The 19115-nt window shown below is 46.1% G+C and overlaps 1 protein-coding gene across 1 annotated transcript in view; it reads left to right on the forward strand.

The window, feature by feature from the left end:
* TYROBP (transmembrane immune signaling adaptor TYROBP) overlaps positions 1 to 19115 on the forward strand; it is a 234721-nt gene that overhangs the window by 186520 nt on the left and 29086 nt on the right. Inside the window, exon 3 of the mRNA XM_085614298.1 lies at positions 16622 to 16762. Within this exon, the coding sequence (XP_085470424.1) occupies positions 16622 to 16762 (141 nt within the window). The remainder of the gene's footprint in view (positions 1 to 16621; positions 16763 to 19115) is intronic.

A 19115-nucleotide genomic window follows, 5' to 3' on the forward strand; every position in this document is an offset into this window, starting at 1 on the left:
GTGGCCACCTGTGAGGGCCTCGGGCAGCCTCCTTTCCAATAGCAGACAACAACTTAAATGCAATGGTTCATAAAGTGCCCCCTCCCACGCATATGATGTTTTTTGCCGCCCTCCCCCTTTTGCCGCCCTAGGCGGCCGCCTAGGCTTACCTAATGGTAGAAACGGCCCTGGGTTGTTGTTCTCTACAAAGGGAACAGATGTAGAAGATCTTTTGCGGTTGCAAACGCTGTGGTACACAAAATTGCAGGAAGTGCTTTTAATGTACAGAAGCACTTTGATGGGTTGTTCCTCTGGCTTGTAAACAGGCTTTTGCAACCATTTCTGAATTGCAAACAGGAAGTAGCGTGCACGACGCTTCCTGTGTTATTTGTGAATCAGAAAGGGATGTGTCAACAGTTTGTGACAACTTCGGTTTGCAAACCATTCACCAGTTACGACCTCATGGCTCTGGGGTGGGAAGCAACACGCAAAGCTGTCCACATTGGACCTCTTTCGGGCAGCAGACTCTCTCAGAGCTTTGCTCTTGGTAACACCAGGGTGACACAGGAACTGTGCACACACAGTCACTCAGCGCTTTACTGATAACACAGGTTTATTCAGAGATGTGTTCAACATAGTACAGCGCCTATAACACCCAGATTCACACAGATGTTATCTGGGTAATTACCAGATTCACTGACCTCTCTGCTCTTGCTGATACCTAAATTCACTCATAGCTCTGATGTTGATAATATCCAGGCTGCTTCTAATCTCTGCTCAAGATAATTCTCACACTTCTCCATATACTGAACCTTGTTAAGAGTTCTTCTATGCACACACACAGTTCCTCTCCTGATAATATGGGCTCTACTCCGGATAATATATTGACTCATTTGAAGGCCTTCTAATAATACACAGGCTCATTCACAGCCCTGCTCTCTATAATACATAGACTCTCTCAGAGCATCGCTCATAATTATAACCCTACTCAGAGCTCTGCTGCTGATGACAACAAATGAGATTCTGCTTTTAGCATCACATCCTTACCTTAGGTCTTAGTAATAACCTGGGTCACCCACAGGTCGCTTCCTGATAATACTCAGACTTATTCAGCACTCTGCTCTAGGAAACCCCCATATTCACATAGAGTTCTAATCTTATAAAAACTTTCAGATCCATGCTGTGCTCCTGCTAATACACAGATCCATCAACAATCCTTGAAAACATGCAAGCTCACAAGGGGATCCGATGATACAGAAATGAACTCAGAGCTCACCATCTGATAATGGGCAGCCTCATTCAGAGCTCTGGGCCTGCATATACAGGCTTCCTCATAGCTCTGCTCCTGGTATTGTACCACAGGCACACTAATAGCTCTGCTCTTCATAATGCCCAAGCTCCCTGGAGCATTGTCCCACACTCGACCATAACTTTGCTCTTAATCAAACACATACTACTCATATCCCTCGAATATGCTTTCTTGATACTCTCTGTCCTAACAAAGAGCCCTGCTGTGCACAATATCCAGACTTTTAGGTCCCTTCTCTTTATAAAAGCGGCACTTTCTCAGAGTATTGCTCCTTGTAAGAGCTCTGTTTCTGTAGATACCGAGACACACTTCTCGCCTCGCTGGCTATTCGCCCCTTTTCTGTTGGGCCTTTTTCACCCCAGTGCTGAGTCATATTTTTACTATTTGGGGTAGTTCCTGCTTAAGCTTCCATAACATTTTGTCCACATAAGGTATCCATGCCAAATTTGTGTTCTTTTTTTGAATATCTTTGGGATCCTCAAGGTACCCAGGTTTTGTGGATTCCCCAGGAGGCGCCCGGGGAAATAGCCAAAATCTAGCTACATTTAGAGTTTTGGGGGACAAATAGGAAAAAAGTGCTCCTGATAAAAGTTTCTGTTTTTTTTATAAAATAGCATCAACGAAAGGTTTGCTGTGCTAAAGTCACCATCTTCCCAGCTTTCGGAAACTGCAGCTTTGAATAAAAAAAAACCTCGTTTTTTTACCAAAGTTTTGGCATTTTTCAAGGAGGTAGCCCATTTTTCCTTTTTTTGTGTTTTCAACCTGCTTCCAGTTTGCAGTGGAAACCAGTGTGAAACCCATGGGTGATCCAGTAAAGTTATATATTTTAAACCAAGGTCAATGCAAGCCCCTGCATGGGGACTACTCCCATTGACTGCAGTTTGATTCTTTCTTGTTGCGGGCACTAGGTCTAACCACACAAGTGGCACAATGTTTTTATTGACACATGTGGGGCAATGCTGGGCGTTAGGAATTTTGTGGATGTCTGCAGATTTCAGAAGTTTCCATCACAGAAATGTAAGGAAAATGCGTGATTTCAGGCTAAGGTTGAGGTTTGCAGGCCATTGTGGGTAATAAAACCTTGTGGGTTTCATGCAAAGCACACCACCCTGAAATTCCCTGCCTCTCCACTTTAAAAAAATGTCTATTGTTGATAGGTTTTCATGGGTGGCAGCCAAGCACAGCAACAAATCCCACAGCTACCCCTATTGCTGATCTTTCCACGTAGCACTTCAAGACCTTTTGTGTCAAGGCCTCTTGATGTCTCGGATGTCTAGGCCTGGTAGGTTTTTCCAGATGGCAGCCTACCCAAGCCCAAAAAAGTGCAGCCGTTCACTATTGCAAGTCAAATGATATTGGGAGTTAGCACACTTTCCTGGCCCATATGTAAAAACAACACCCAAATGAATGAAATGTCTTCTTGATTGCCATTGGGATGGCATGCTTTAGTCCGCAGGAGAGCACAAAGACTGGTCAGGTTTTAGGGGGGCATGGCTATGCACATGCTGGGTAGCCCCACCCTACTTTTATATTTGTAAAAATCCTTGGTGTCTTTTGGGCTTTCTGATCCCCGATTGGGGGGAAGAGTGGGGGGAATTACCCCATCCTCCCCCATGGGGGGCAGAAAGACTGTTATAGCAATGCCCATGGTGAGCACCCCCACCCCATAAAAAACAATCCTGTGCCTCTAGTGTCTTTCTGCCCTCCTTGGGGGACAGATAGAGGGTACTGTTGCCCCATTTATTTGGGGTGGGGGCATGGTCATGTCACCAATGCTGGGCAGGCCTCACACTTACATTAAAAAAATCCCTGGCATCTGGTGGGTTTTCTGCCCCTTGGGGGATCAGATTGGAGGTAATTGCCCAATCTGTCCTGGGGCAGAAATACTGTTGCCCCATTTACTTGGGATGGGGGCATGGCCATTCCCATGCTGGGCAGCCCCCACCCCTATGCCTATACAATTAAAAAAATACCTGGTGTCTAGCGGTCTTGCTGTCTTCCCGGGGTGGAGCAAATCAGGGCAAATTGCCCACATCTGAAAGACAGGAATATAAAAATTGCCAAGGGGGAGCACAAACCTTTGTACAAGAGGCCGTTCTCCCTATCTCTGGGGGCTAGTGGGTGGATCTCTGCTTGAGGAATGCTCTTCTGTGGCGATCATCAGGCAGGGATCCACTGGGAAGAGGTACCTTTGGAAAGGGGAGATGCTCCCTTTCCCAACGATACCCTTCCCATGAGAATCAGTGATCAGGGAGTTGAGATACGTCCCCGAACATGAACTCAGTGAAAGTAAAACAAACCCATCGGCTCAGTTTACTTTCACTGCACTGACGTCAGCACTCCCTGCGCGCCGATCTTCACTGCACTAAAAACAAGCAATGCAATCGGTCTCACATTTGTGAAAGTTAGACCTATTGACGTTGTAAATGACAATGTTTTTTACTTATTTTTATTTTTGCGGTGACGTGGTTATTTAGAAAATGAGAGTTGCGGTTGGTGCAAATATATTTTACTTGTGTTATGGAGTGGAGTGGATGTATGTAGTGTGTATTGAAATTATGTGGTTCAAATCAAGATAATGTGAGCATTTAAGAGGCAGAGGTGTACTTTAGGATGAATGGTTGGTGGAATGATAGATGTTTGTATATATGCTTGAATGTATGGATACATGTATGAGTACATGGATGGATGTCTGGCTTCCTTAACCCCTTCGCTGTGGCGCGAATTCCGCCGCAGCGCTGGGGGGGTTTGGGGGCAGCACGGTGGCGCGGTGCTCATGACGGAACCGCGCCGTCATGAGTCACGGGCGAGCTGTGCTCATGACGGCGTGGTTCCGTCACGACTCCGCCCACTCTCTAATTCGCCCGCACAGGCGGGGAATTCGAGCCGCGTGGGAGGAGCGGCCGCTCCATGACGGAACCACGCCGTCATGAGCACACGGTGCCCGTGGCTCATGACGGCGTGGTTCCGTCAAGGGCACACAAGGGGTTAAGGGGGACTGGGTCTTGCTCCACCCACAGTAGTAAAAACACAAGTAGGCGATTTCCCTAAGATATGACTTTATCCACAAGGACAATGTTTGTTTTAGACCTGGGCCTTTCTGTTGCAAATAGTTATGAAGTACCAGACTACAGTTCCCAAAATGTACTAGGAAGGAAAGGACAGAGCAGAAACATGCATTGATTACATGGAGCACAACAACCCTTTTTGAGATTAAAGTTTTTTTTGATTGCGAAATGTCACTATCTTGTTCCTTTTACACTAGCCTCGGAAGATCAAGCAACACATTCGACCAACCAAGACTGTCAAGAGTTTAAAAGCCTGTGTTTCATTTTATCACATACAAAACAGCCTCCTTGTTGTGTGGCACAAAGGAAATTGAATAGTTTGTTGTACACAAAGTGCTACAAGTAGGTTGGTGGGTACTTCCTGTATATTACTCAGCAGCCTGCTAGCACAGGTCACATTAATTGAAGGAAATGGGGAGGGACAGTCTATAAATCCAAAGCTTGGGGCAGATTAAAGTGATTACTCACATCTGTGCAAGCAGTCAGTGTAAAATTATATTGTAAGCTCTCTGGAGTGAAAGGAATACAGCAGTCAGAATGAGCAACTATCTGAGAAAATTACAAAAATGCAAGAGTTTTTAATAATCCATTTTAAGATAAAGAGCTTGATGAAGCTTACAGCACAAATAATAATTAAACCAGACTGATGTGCTTTCTGCTGTAGCAGCAGCTGTGTTTTCTGAGGAAACAAAGCTTGTTCTTTTAGTTAGGCTCAATGGTTTTTTTCATTCTTTTTTTTCTAAGAGACTACGTGCAGGAGAGGGGAGCGAAGAGAGCTGCGATCAAACAACTCCATGCAGGGCCGAACTGGAAACCAAAACCGGCCCTGGCAAAATGCTTGGCCAGCCCCCCCCAGGGGGGGATCTGTTTCGGACTATTTTGTTACACAGGCAGATATTGCAGCTATGCTATAAAAACGGCCCCCCAGGACCCAAAACCGGCCCCCACCCTGACGGCCCACCGGGAAAATGCCCAGTGCCCGCTACGGCCAGTCCGGCTCTGACTCCCCGGCTTCTGAAGGGGGAGGGTGGAGAGAGAACAGGAGTAGCCTGCTGGGAATTTTTCTTGCACTTTGCACTTTGTACCAGCATTTCTTGTGAATCGAAAGACGTTTTAAAGCATGCTTTACCTCGTTGGTCCTGGGAAACACAGGAGAAGCAGCAGTTAAAGTAAGGCAAAAGTACGAATCACTCTCACATCTCTCACCTTGGCATGCGATCCGATTGGATACACACACGCAAACAAGGTGGGAGGGAGAGTGAAAATGGCCCTTCGGCCATGTTGTCAGCCAGGCTGTCTGCTCAGAAGTGGTGCTGTGCGCTGTGTCCCCTCGTCTTGCATGCTACCTGCTTTGAAAGCCCCAGGTCTCATACTAAAAGGCACTTTCCCTGCTCTGGGCTTGGTTGCCAGCCATATTTCGGTCGCAATGCACCTATAAGTATTTACCTGAGGGGGTGGCAGATGCGCAGCATGTAATAAGAGTCCACTGTAAGCGCAGTGCAGCTTGGTCTGCCATCCAGCGTGTTAAAAACAGAAGCGCAACTGCTGTGGGAGAGAGGGAGTGATCGACAGGCTGCAGACAGTGACGCAGAGTTAATTAAGTTTTAAGAACTCCGCATGTCCTGCGGAGATGTAGAAGTGAAAGTGCGGCATCCATGAAGCCGGCTGGACCCCTGCGCAGGTCTACCCCACCGGGTCAGGTGGTTGCGTGGTCTGACTTAGCTGATCTGCATCTAGCTGTAACGCTGCCAGGATTGGTGTGCCAGTACGTGGAGATAGGTATTTTCCTGAGGTCTATGACTTACTCCCGACGTATCGCTACACTTTCGGCTCTAGCCCACGCGAGTACAGAGTGCCTCCAAGCTTGTGTGTGCGGGGGTCTGATGCTTTCCACCTCTTTGTGATCAGCCGCTTTGCCGCCGCTATACCCAGGTCGAGGAATCTAGAAGTGACTTTAGTGTTACGTGTTCTACGAAACATATGCAGCAAGTACGTAGGCCAATCAAAGGGTGTCTCTCTTGCTGTGCAGGTTTAAAGCATGTCCGCCACCCATCTCTAGAACACACACTTATGCTGGAGCAGTCCCAGAACATGTGCACCAAGTCTGCTTCTGTGGTGGCGCATCTGAATGAATGAAAGGAGACTTGTAAACGCGCAACTTAGCCCGAAGGCGTCAAGGCGCCTAACCAAAGACAATGCAAAAAGTATGGCAGATCATGTCTAAGCGTAGGCCTTGGCGAAAAGCCATGTCTTAAGAGCCTTCCTAAAAGCAAGCGCCGAGGGAAGAGATTTTATCTCCGAGGGCAAGGTGTTCCAAAGCCTTGGAGCAAGAGTAGAAAAGGCTCTACCTCCCCAGTTGGCCTTACGTATCCTGGGAACTTGGAGCAAGAGCTTATTGGACGACCGGAGGGTCCTAGAGGGTGTATAGGGGACTAACAGGTCCCTAACACCTCCGGACCGATTAGTGGCCAGGGCTCTATAAATCAAGATCAGGGACTTGAAGGAAATCCTGGCCTCCATTGGGAGCCAGTGTAGAGTCCTTCTTGCCAAGTGAGCTGAGGCCCGTTTGGGCAGGTCCAAAACCAGTCTAGCGGCGGCATTCTGCACCATTTGGAGACGGGTTACCAGACCCTTGTTAATGCCTAAATAAAGAGCATTACAGTAATCGAGTCTGGAACCTATCAATGCCAGGACTATATGTTTCCTGGCCTGGAAGGACAGATAGTGCCTGATCCTTCGTAAGATGTTTATAAGGCCCCAGCAGGTTGAGATGGTCCTCTTTACCTGCTGATCCATCCTCAAGAGGGGATCGATCAGTACACCCAAGTTTTTAGCCAGAGTAGTCGGTGAAGGGCACACCCCCATAGTGGAAGGCCACCAATCAGCCGACCAAAAATCCTCCTTTCCCCCGAACACCAGAATCTCTGTCTTTTCTCCATTAAGCTTCAATGAATTACAGACCATCCATTGAGCGACCGCCTTCATACAGTTTTTAAATTTAGAGGCGGCCAAGATAGCGGGTTGGGTAAAAGACAGCAGAATCTGTGTATCGTCGGCATAAGAGATTACCTCCATCCCAAAAGATCTAATAAGCCTGGCAAGTGGGGTGACATAGATGTTGAAAAGGGTCGGACTTAATGCCGACCCCTGAGGGACCCCACAATGCACAGGAAGGGATGGAGATAAGAACTCCCCCAGCTTTACTCTCTGTTCCCTCTGGTTCAGGAAGGATGCCAGCAAACTAAGAGCCGTTCCTTCCACCCCTATCTCTCTCAGCCTTGATGTTAGAACAGAGGGAGACAGGGTATCAAACGCAGCCGAAAGATCCAAGAGGATGAGGAGAGTGGTCAGTCCCTTGTCGACCCTGGTGCGGATGGTATCAAGCACGATGGTAAGGGCAGATTCGGTGCTGTGTTCTCTCCTAAATCCGTGCTGCGAGTGATCTAACCTGTCATGGGTTTCCAGAAAGTCGACAAGATGCTTATTTAGATGAATTTCCAGCATCTTGGCGGGAGCTGGGAGCAACGAAATAGGGCGAAAGTTTTTGAGCACACCCGGGTCCAGTGTGGATTTTTTTAAAAGAGGTTTGACCACCGCTTTCTTCCACTGTGGGGGAAAGGACCCTTCCTTCATTGCCCCGTTCATCACACCCAGTAGGGGTGGGAGGAGACAGTCCTTGCACTGTTTAAGGAGTTTAAGAGGGCAAGGGTCTAAGGGGGACCCTGACCTAACCTTGGCCAAGAGAGCTTCCAGTTCCAGTAGGGAAAGGGAAGGAAAACTAGACAGACTCCCATGGGACACCTCCTCAGAAAGAGGCAACAGGGTGATGGGAGAAACTGTGGATATAGATAGAGCAGCCTTTTGTAGCTCCAGTGCTGAATGAATATCTACAATCTTGGTGTTAAAGAATTGTGCAATATCATTACATAGCTGTTGAGAGCTAACCACAGGATCTGGCATCTTTAATGAGATGAGCGTGTCCACGATTTTGAAGAGGTCTTTGGGTGAGGAAAGGGAAGCGGTGAGGGAGGTAAAGTATTCCTGCTTGGTTTTGATTACCTCCTTCTTATAGGACTTCAAAAGAGTTTTATGTTTGTCCCTCTCGCACAAGGCTCCACTAGACCGCCAACGACGTTCCTGTCTCCGTAATCCCTGCCTAAGCAGTCTAAGTGATTCGGAGAACCATGGGGCCGAGGGGGTTTTTCTGGCAGAGTAACACAAGGTGGCCGGTGCAAGTTCATCCAGAACTGATATAACACCCTTCTCCAACCTCTCCACTGCCGCAGTTACGTCCTCCCCAGGAGTGATCAAAAGCCCTGTAAATTTGGGGGCGAGTAGATTATTAGTCAGGGTCTTTAAATTACGTCTCCGTTCGAATTTACTAGGCTTATTGCCCCTATTACTTGACAAGGAGGTCGTTAAGACCAGGGGAATGGCATAATGGTCTGACCATGAGAGGGGCAGAGGTGATTCAACGACCAACCTAGTGTCGTTGGAGAATACCCCGTCAAGCGTGTGGCCCGCCGAGTGGGTGGGTCCTCTGACTAACTGTATCAGCCCACACCCAGAGAAGGTGTCCAAAAGAGATTGGGATTCCGACGAGTCCGCCTTCTCCAAATGGAAGTTTACATCCCCCAGGACAGTGAAATGGTCACAGCCAAAGTGTGACTCTAAGATCTTAAGCATTTGACTACAAAAGTCAGTTTTAGTCCCGGGGGGTCTGTAGATGAGAAGGCCCTTAAACGGCACTCCGTAGGCATCGTTGATAGAGAATTGGAGAGCCTGAAAGGACTCCTGAAAATCGTCTAGCGGAATAATATGGCAGGACATGTGGTCCCTATATAGGATACCAATCCCACCCCCCATCCGCCCCACTCTATCCAATCTCACTAAGTTATAACCATCCGGGACAGCCTCCACTAGATCGGGACCGGAGGAATCCCTAGCCCAGGTTTCAGTAATGAAGACCCAGTCCGGGCCCCTAGACAATACGAAATCCTTAAAGGCTAAGTTATTTTTAATCAGGGACCTCGCATTAACAAGGAAGCCCGTGTTGCTCCTCACCTTAGAGTCCGAGTTAGGCCTAGGAAAAGCAGCTGATGCGATCGATCCATGGGAAGGGGATCCGAAGCAAAGGCAGGTGGGAGAGGTCAAAAATCCCTCAGGAACATACCCGTGATGGCAAGGGAGTTTGGGCGGTTTTAAAGCAGTGAAATCCAGCCTGGTATATACTAGCCTCGGATCCTTCCGAATGATGTGATCTATCCTGGCGCCCTCCAGCCCGTCCTTAGCGCGGACGGGCGCAGACGGGCACAGACGGGCGCAGACGGGCGCAGACGGGCTGGACTCTGGCGGGACTCCGGCGGGAGAACGGCGACCTCGCTGCGTGACCCCGCTGCGCGTCAGCATGGTGAGGATATATAGGGCACTAATCAGGGCCCACCTGTGAGCTGGAGCGCTGCAACGCAAGAGAAAATCCCGAGCTCCCCTATCCAAGATGGCGCCTAAAGTCCAGTTACGGGCGCCTAACGCGCTGGGAATGACCCGCTAAGCAGCGGTGGGGGACCAATTTAAAGTGCAGGTAAGGGGGCAGGTTAAAAACAAGGTAGAATGAACAAAGAAAGCCTAAAACAAATAAAAAACGGGTACTATTAAAATTATGGTCAAACACTACGCTTGGTCATAAGCAGCCTAAAAGCATGTCCAACCTAAGAGGGCACCTTTTAAAGCCTTCCTCGGTAATTGCCTCTAATCAGGGCCCACCTGGGGCAGGTTGCGTCGGTGCGGTGAAAATAACTGCTGAAAATATCTATTGACATTAGCTGGCATGAGGTACGCTCTGTGTGTGATACAGTATTGTATCTGACTAAATCGAGTGTTTCTGGGGATCTGGACTGGGCTGGCCAACACTTTTTCCCTTTCTTTATCTGAAAATTGTCGGTCCAGGTCCTGTTCCAACTTTCGTCTGAGGGGGTCTAAACTGAACGCTGCATGTGAAGCATGTGAAGCCGCAAACCACCTCGTTAGGTGTTTGCCCCGTCCCATAACATGTAAATATTGCACAGTTAGGTGCGTTTGTGGTTCAGAGGCAAGGCCTCCCCATCTCAACGAGAGTGTGGCAACCAGAGATCTGTGCAGGAGGAACTGTCCAGTTGGAGCCCATCACTTTTTACCAGTGTTGTGTAGGGGATGAGGGAGCCGTCGCTATATAGGTCTCCTAGCGCCTCATGCCAATGTTGCAGTTCGGTGGTCGTGAGTGTAGTCTGTCCTCTAGGGGTACCGTCAAGTGGGAACGCAGGAGGATAGGGTGTTGTGTCTCGAGTTAGGTAGAGGCTTCTGCGGTAGCACCTGTGGGCCACATTTAGTAATTGGGATTCCGGGGGTCGTGTCCGTGCGCCAGGGTGGAATAGCGCAAAGATCTGGGATAGTGTGTAAGCTCGGTGTTTGGTTGCTGTGTCATCACGCTGGCGATTCGCCATCCATCGGGCGATCCATTGCAGCTGCAACGCCAGGTAATAGTGCTCAAAGCAGGGCATCACCAGGCCTCCCTGGTTAGTGGGCAAGTACAATTTTTTAACTACCACCCTGTGGCAGTTGGGGCCCCAGATGAAATCTCCGGCTGTTTTTTCCAGCGCCGTGAAGAAGGCAGTAGGTACATAGATAGGCAGATTGGCAAAGTAGTACAGAAATCTCAGGAGGGCTACCATTTTAACCAACGCCACTCTACCCACCACTGCGAGGGGGAGTGTGCTCCAGATCTTCATCTGGGATTTCACTGCCACTAGCGCCCTGCCTAGATTACCATCAAAGAGGTCTAGTGGTTGGCGGTACACTGGTATGCCTAAGTAGCGGAATGTGTCCTCACACATCTGCACTCGCATGCCGTTGAGTGTAAGTGCTGGGTCGCGGCATCCCTCTCGAAAGGCGTGTAGCTTAGATTTGGCTACGTTCGCTTTCAATCCTGAAATGGACGTAAATTCCCACAGAATGTGGGCCAAACGCTCAGGCACCTGGTTGACGTCTCTTAGGTATATTAACAGGTCATCGGCGTACAATTATACTTTGCGTGTGCCATCGCCCAGTGGTATGCCATCTTGCAGCTGCGTTCTCAACGCCTCAGCCACTTGCTCCATCGTGAGCACGAAAAAGAGGGGGGACAACGGGCAGCCCTGTCTCATCCCACGCCGCACTTGAATCGCACCGGAGACGTATGATCCTACCTTCACCCTTACCACTAGGTTGGAGTAAAGTAGACGGGTCAGCTGTAGGAAAACAGGGTCCAGCTTGGGGGTTGCGAACATGTAGCCCTAATTCGAGAGCTTCACCCACTCTATTAAGAGTGGGGCAACACATGATTAGTTTTCGCTTTCACATATTGCCATACAAAAGGTGGGGAAACAGCCTAGCCATCATCAACAAGTCACAGACATGGAGAGGGCTGATTTTGAGAAGGTATTTGAAAGCCATGATTTTGGGAGGGCTCTTTAAAAACAATGACTTGGAGAGGACATTTTATCTCCACTTCCCATGGGAGGGCTCTCTATCTAAAGTGGCCTTGAGGTAACACTGATTATGGTCATTTGTACAAAGTGACCATAAGGGTTTAATATATGTACATTGATCTTACTCTTTCTTGACTGACATAGCATGGGCCATTTCTACACAGGTAGGTTCAGAGAGGGAACTCTATTTCTGCTCACCTCGCGTGCTCTCTTTATGATTATTGACTTGGGGAGTCCATTTGTGCTCGCTGACATGGAAAGTCTCTGTTTGCACGCTGACCTGGCCACGAAAGAGCATGCTGTCTCCATTGACCTCACGAGGGCTAGTTATACACACTGATCTCGAGAGCACACTTTGTACATGGTGGCAGCGTGAGTACTTCCTCTCCACTGACCTGGCAAGGTACTTTTACAACACTGAGATGGAGGGGGCACTTAGGGGTTGTTTAGAGTTTGGTAGATGTTCTGTCTGCCCAATTTAGAGTGCATACCAGTGTGGGAAAGTAAAAAAGCATTGACAAAGCCAATTAGTGTGTGCAACAGTATAACATGCAAGACCTCTTGGCTTTATCAACGATTGCTTAGTTTGTATACTGCAGTGAAAAAGGCCAATATTAGATTGTCGCTAGGGTTCCAAGATACTTGGCATCTGAGCTTTAGTTAACTTTACACAAGAACCGATTGTAAAATTCCAGGCAAGTTAGTGCACTGGTTAGACATTTTTTATAACATAAAAATAAGAAACAAAACAGGTCTCTGCCTAAAGGTGTCAGCATATGCTTGCAACAAAAACATAAATAAACAAGCATATGCAATGCAATAGGTCTCGCATTTGTGAGAGTTTGAGCTATTAGCATTGTAACTGACAATGCCTTTTATTTATGTGTTTTGAAAACCTGCAAGCAGTACGTAAACATGCACTTTGTACTTATAGTCGTTGCTTACAAGAAGAAAGGCTTGCAGTAACTGCGCCTCTTACTGCCAGCATGGCTCATCGTAAGCAAGTATTATAAGTACAAAGTGTGTGTTTATGCACCCCTTGCAGGTTTTCAAAACACAAATAAAAGGGTGCCAAAAGCTGAAACTCTTGCAAATGAGAGACATATTGCATTGCAAATGCTTGTTGTAATATGGAGTCTTTGTCTGTGAGGGGGATGGGTGCCTGTGCAGGCCTATTTTGTGGGTGTTGCCGTTATGGTCCATTAGCATCCACGGTATGTGCAGACACACAATCCTATTTCTATGTCTGGGCCGTTTTGGTTTCGGGTTGGGTGGATTAGTGGTGAGGGTGAGAGGAGGCGTGAGGAGGCAGGAGGGTGACCGCTGGCTCCATGCCCGATAGGTCGAGAGACCACTTGACAACTCATAGGTAGCAAGAGCTACATAACTTAAAGGGTTATGTGTGAAGCGCACCTACACTCTTGGCACTGAAATAATGGGTGTTTACTGTTACCCAGCTTCATGCTACTCATGTTATCGACCTCGGACGGCTGAAATATATAAAAGAGCAGTGGTTCATCCGGCACTCATTTTCTTATAATATTATTTTGGCAAATAAAAACAAAATCAGTGCATACACTTAATGTAATGAACATTATCAAGGTCTAGCTTCACAAGAAAAAACTTGTTAGTGTGTATTTTAACAGACAGCACTTTTGTCGGTTATTTATTCAAGCCAGTTAAGCTTGTGTGCAGTGGGTTCAAGGGCATTTCCAACTCGCTCGTAGCACCGAGTTCTCATCAGGACAAAGCTTTATGGGGACCCCTGAGGGACTAAAACAGCCTCACAGACACATACGTGACGCGGGGGAACCCTCGGAAGGATGAACACATTCCACCCCGGTCTGATTGGACTTTTTCATTCTGAACACAAACCAACGAGCTATGTATGCACTTGCCGTTGGTTCTGGTTCACGTATTCTTTGTGCATATTAAAACCACCCATGTGGCTAGACGGTGAACATTTTCACTACATTAAGTATGTGTACTGATCTTTTTTTTTGCCTAAACCACATTATAAGAAAAGGTAATGCAGATGACCCACTGTTCCGTATATTTGGCCAGGCTCACAGCGTCTGCTTCTGGTTTGTGTACCTCGGAAGGATGAAAGGCCGAATTGACCCGTGACCGACTCCTGGCGTGGATGCGTTAGTCCACCAGTCGGTTCTTCTTGTTAGTCCAAAGGGTTTAATACCTGTTAATGACATGTAAGGGATGTATTAACACCGGACCGGTGTAAGGAAAACACACGTAATTATGTGTTTTGAGGGAATGCTTACCCTCGCCAAGAAGAAGCCACTTCAGGCTTCTGGTATTTTTCAGGGTAACCAATGGTTGCTGTAGGTCCTACTGGTAAAAAATGGAATAGTCTAGTGGTTGGGTATTGTGAAGAGAGATGATGTTTAAAGGACTGTATGGTCACCAGTACTTGCGGTGAATGAGAATCCAATTCTTGAATAAACATAACCATGTACAGTGTGATTAGGCACTGTAGCAATGCATATGGGCAATGGAAATAGATAAGAGAATAATTAGGTAAGAGACCCTACTCACCAATTTGGAAGAGTGGTGAGATGTAATTAAATTACTCTAGGCCGACAGGATTCTATCATGAAGAACTGGGATAGTCAGGTCAGTCCTTTTCATTCCTAATCAGTCAAAACCTTGCAGAATAATGCCCCGTAGCGTTCTTATCTGGTAGTAATATTCGAGGACGGAGTGAATCCTATCTATCCTTCGGGACGTGATCGGAAGGCCGGTAAGTATACCTGCAGCCGATACGCGTGCTTGTACAGGCACAGCCGGACAGCGCATGGCATGGAGCGATATAGAAGGCTGTCCAGATGCAGCCGTTACAGAGTGGTACCCCATTCATGGACAGAATCTGTCTCTAAGTGGGGAATCAGTCTCAGGTCATTACTGAGAAGTCTGAATCATGATGAGACAGTTGTTTATATGAAGGTAAAGTGTATTCATTTGTAGTATTTACGGGAAAGATTAAGCTTTCTCAGCCTTAGTTACTAGAGCACCGCAATGCCTAGCCAGTAAACACTATGCATTAATGGCCATTTGACGCTCGTTTGACACAAAAGTGGAAAATCAGCGTTTGTTCATTTCTGATAATAAAACAATCTATGTCGTGAGACTGTTCTGTTTTGTGAAGGTTTAGTGAATTCACGAGGAAGATAATTATTATAATTACTTTGTGCACAGTTGTCACTGGAGCGCCGCACATGACTAGCCAGTGACCACTTCCGTACTGATAGCCATTTGAGACTCGTTTCGCATACGGCTCAATGGTACAGTAATTAGCAAGATTTTAACATGGATAATATAATGTGGTTCAGCACTAAAAACGTGAACAATGCAGTAGACGGTGTCATTTCACAAGGGTTGCATTGGTAATGTGGCTTGTAGCGTAAGTGTCAGCAAGTATGGCAGAATTAACAAGTTAAAAGAATGCTTTTCTCCAAGATCGATCAGCAGCTGCGGGAAGCGGCAGACTCCGACTTCGGAGGGCTGGGGTGGGAAGGGGTTAATGCAAAGGGAAACGGCTCACGCTAAAAGTGGGAGGGGCGGGGGGAGGGGCGGGGGGAGTGTCGCCCAGAGCACACACAGCCTTTCCATTGCGGGAGAGAGCCAGGGGCCCCATGTAAGTTAATTACAAACATATGGTGTCAAGCTCACTCCCGCAAGTGAATCGCCAGATGTGCACGCGTTGCCATTGAAGGCAATGCAACGTGTGCACGCTTTTGGGGCCAAAACTGCATCAATGCCTAAAGGTCTTTTTCCATGCAGCGCGTGCGCGCTGCTAGGCGAGACCTAAAAAATAACCATGATAGATAATTTTAATAAAATATGCGTGCTTTTAAGCAGGCAGCTGTACTCAGAACAAGTACAAAAACCCCTTTAGTATAATGCCTATCTCAGAAAAATATGATTCTTATTGTTGCATTGAAAAAGTACCATTAGCTTTTAATTACAGAAACGCAAAGACACATTTTCAACACACAAGGATGATTTACAAAAACTCAACCAAAGGGTAAAAAACGGTAAAAAATGGAAAGAAAAATGCACTGACAAAATAAAATACTGATACGATTCTTTTTAGTGGGATGTGCATAGGTGATCAAGAAAAAATTATATCAGTCACAGTGCAAAAGAGGCAGTGGCTGAAGTGGGCTGAGCCATTGCCTCATGCTGTATGCTCTGGTGGCTGGATGCAAAATCCCAATGACAGTTGAAAAGACCAAAGGATGTAGAGGGCTGCCCCAAAGGCTTTCTATGTATGCATACATGTGTATATTTTTATTTACGATTCATTATACATTGTTATATATTGTCTTTTTATTGTATATTAACTTATGAAACAGCTACATCTGTCTCTAGGTGTCAAACCTAAAAAGAGTAGTCAAATGTTATGCTAAGTTCTAGGCTGAATCATCCATGCATTCAGCGTGAACCAATGGCAGAGCAGAATTCCACCCTTGACTTAAGGGGCGGAATACAGGGAAAACGTGTCTGTGATACACTCTATGAATGTTTCTGAAGGTCTAGTGCCAGCACAGGCATTATTATTTTGAAAACAATGCAACATGTGGAATTCCTTGGCGTCATTCTCTATGTTTTGGGCTTGTTCAGGATTTAAAACCATCGAAGAAGGACAGATTTATGCCATATATGTGAGGTATTATGCTTAAGAAACACATGGAATTGACCATGGAGAACCTCTGGGTCCTTAACCTCTTTCTTCTCTCTTCCAGATTGCACAGAGTGCTTGCAAATGAACATTGGCACCATTGCTGGCATCATAATAGGTGACATCATTGTCACAATGCTGATTGCCCTGGCGGTCTTCTTCCTCGCCAGCAAGATCAACAAGAAGCCCCAGAAAGCTGGAGCTGGTGAGTGAACCGCAGAACCTTCCCACAGCAAGGTGTAGAATAGATGGAGATTTGGAAGAGTGTGGGAAAGGGGGTTCGCTTGAAGGAAAGGAGAAGGACAACCACATTGAAATGTTTTATCCTTTTAGAAATTAAGTGCAATAGCAATTATAAGATGATGTGTTTTTGGGATGAAAGTAGTGGTAGAAATTAGGCGAGGAATTTCCGTATTGACTATTTACACTGTGGCAATCACAAATGGTATTGACGATTTAATAATAAGGGTTAATATACTCCAGGCCATTGGTCTAAAGGCTGGCTAGCCTCTGTCAGGATTTATGTGGAATGCACATAACCCATTGAACTAACATAAGGTTGCAAGTCTGAGAGAATTCAAGTGCAAGAAAAGGAAGCTGTGGGAGATCCAGTGGGGATGTGCCTCTTGCAAGAATAAAAGTACAAAGATCAGAAGAAAAACGAGAAGTTGTTGCAAAGAAAGATCATTATTTGAATTTAATTCAGTAGGTAGAGAAATCTTATGCAAGCTGGAGCGCAAAGTAGAAGATTACAAAACAATTCTATTAATAGTGTTGCAATTGTGAAGTTAGAAAGACCTGAAAAGAGAGAAGTGTAAATATTATGGTATTCTGTACGCATAAAGCTTAGTCTGTCAATGTACCAAGTGCATTACTCCAACTCCTAGTTACAATTTTTTTGTCACAGTCATTACCTAAAAGGGGGAATACACCTCCAAGGTAGGAAATTCTACTAATGCAAAACAAATCGCCCGAAGGCGAAGAGCCACGCACCATGTTAGGGTACCAACAAATACACAAGCATCGTTTACAGCAACTGACCTTACATTCAAACACACTCAATGGCCAAAAACCAGAACATGCCTGGTAGGCAGTGTGGGATGTGTGGGACTGTGAGGAGAAAGAGGAGGGTTAGGACAAGCAAAGATTACCTACAGGTAATTTGTGGATAACTTGTATGTCCCCTTTCTCTTTCCAGTCCAGGCAGACCAAAGAAAGGACAATGAAACACAATATTTAATTGGTTATATATGCTGCCAAAATAAACAGCATATTTTATGTAAATAGTTCATAACACCCAAATGCAATTGTTTTCATTCTAGACCACAATGCTGTGCTAAGGTAGGAAATACTTTCCAATTAACTGCCTAGCAGATGTCAATCAATGGACACCATGAACATCTCCCTTACATTGATCCTAATCCTCCACAGAAATCTCCAGCATCCCATTCAGGAGCTTGACACAAAGAGTAGGCTGTGGGCATATGGCAGTATGGGCTGAATGTTCTAATTATATCCAGAGGGGAATAAGAACATCAACACATTGTAAAAAGACCTGTGCCTGGAAGACAGCCATGGAAAGAAAGAAGACAAAAAATGTTCTGACACCTATAAAAGATGAGACAATCTTAGATTGAAGGAGGACCAGAAAAGGCTCAGTGTACATCATTGGATACAGGTTCACATGATGTAATATTTACCAGAAGTAACACCATCGCAGCCAGTGGTGTAATTTCTATTCACTCTTTAGATTTAAATATATGTGGCTATAGTGTATCTATCCAGAGGCAGCTCAGGGTAGGAGCCAACTGCTTATAAAGTGTCTCCAGTCGATTGTGAGCTACTGGTAGCTCACAGACATATTCAGAGTACCTCACAGCCTTAAATCCATTTTAAATAAACACAAGGTCACATTTTCCTTTTAAAGTTAAGGGAAGGCTGTGTTTATTTCACATCTTTATCATTAGGCTGCTGATAGCAGGGCCTGGCAATGATCACTGCTCAGTCAGATTTATGACCCAGCCTGGGGCACTGAGGTATATAACTCTTAAATAAAAGTCAGCGATAACTCAATATTGCAGTCTGATATTTCTAAATGGTTTTAAATGAGAGAAAATTAAACTGAAAAGTTACTTTAATGATTATGTCCATCATCATCCATTGAGAAACATAGTATTCAGGAATGCTTGAGACCACACTGCTGTACGCATCAGGGAGCGATCTTCCAGATCTCTAGCAAAGTGAATCCTGCCTGATTTCTTCCACTCACTAAATTTCGTAACCCTCACTTCTGGCAGCAAATGAAAACTGTCTTGTTTAGGCATCTTGCATTATCACACAGACCTAAAACTATCAACAGGATCCAAAACCTAAGTCATAATGTCCTTCAGGCAATACTATCTTATTTTCTAATCTCTGTGTCCCCCTCCTCATAATGTGAATAGGACCAGGAAAGTGTGGGGGCCCCAGTACTCCCAGCTTGCATCCTTTATGGTTCTTGGCCCTGGTAACTGGTAAAATCTTTAGATCAACTATTGCAGCTGGTGGGTTAGAGTTGG

This window comes from Triturus cristatus, chromosome 7, assembly GCF_964204655.1.
Source record: "Triturus cristatus chromosome 7, aTriCri1.1, whole genome shotgun sequence".
NCBI lineage: Eukaryota > Metazoa > Chordata > Amphibia > Caudata > Salamandridae > Triturus > Triturus cristatus.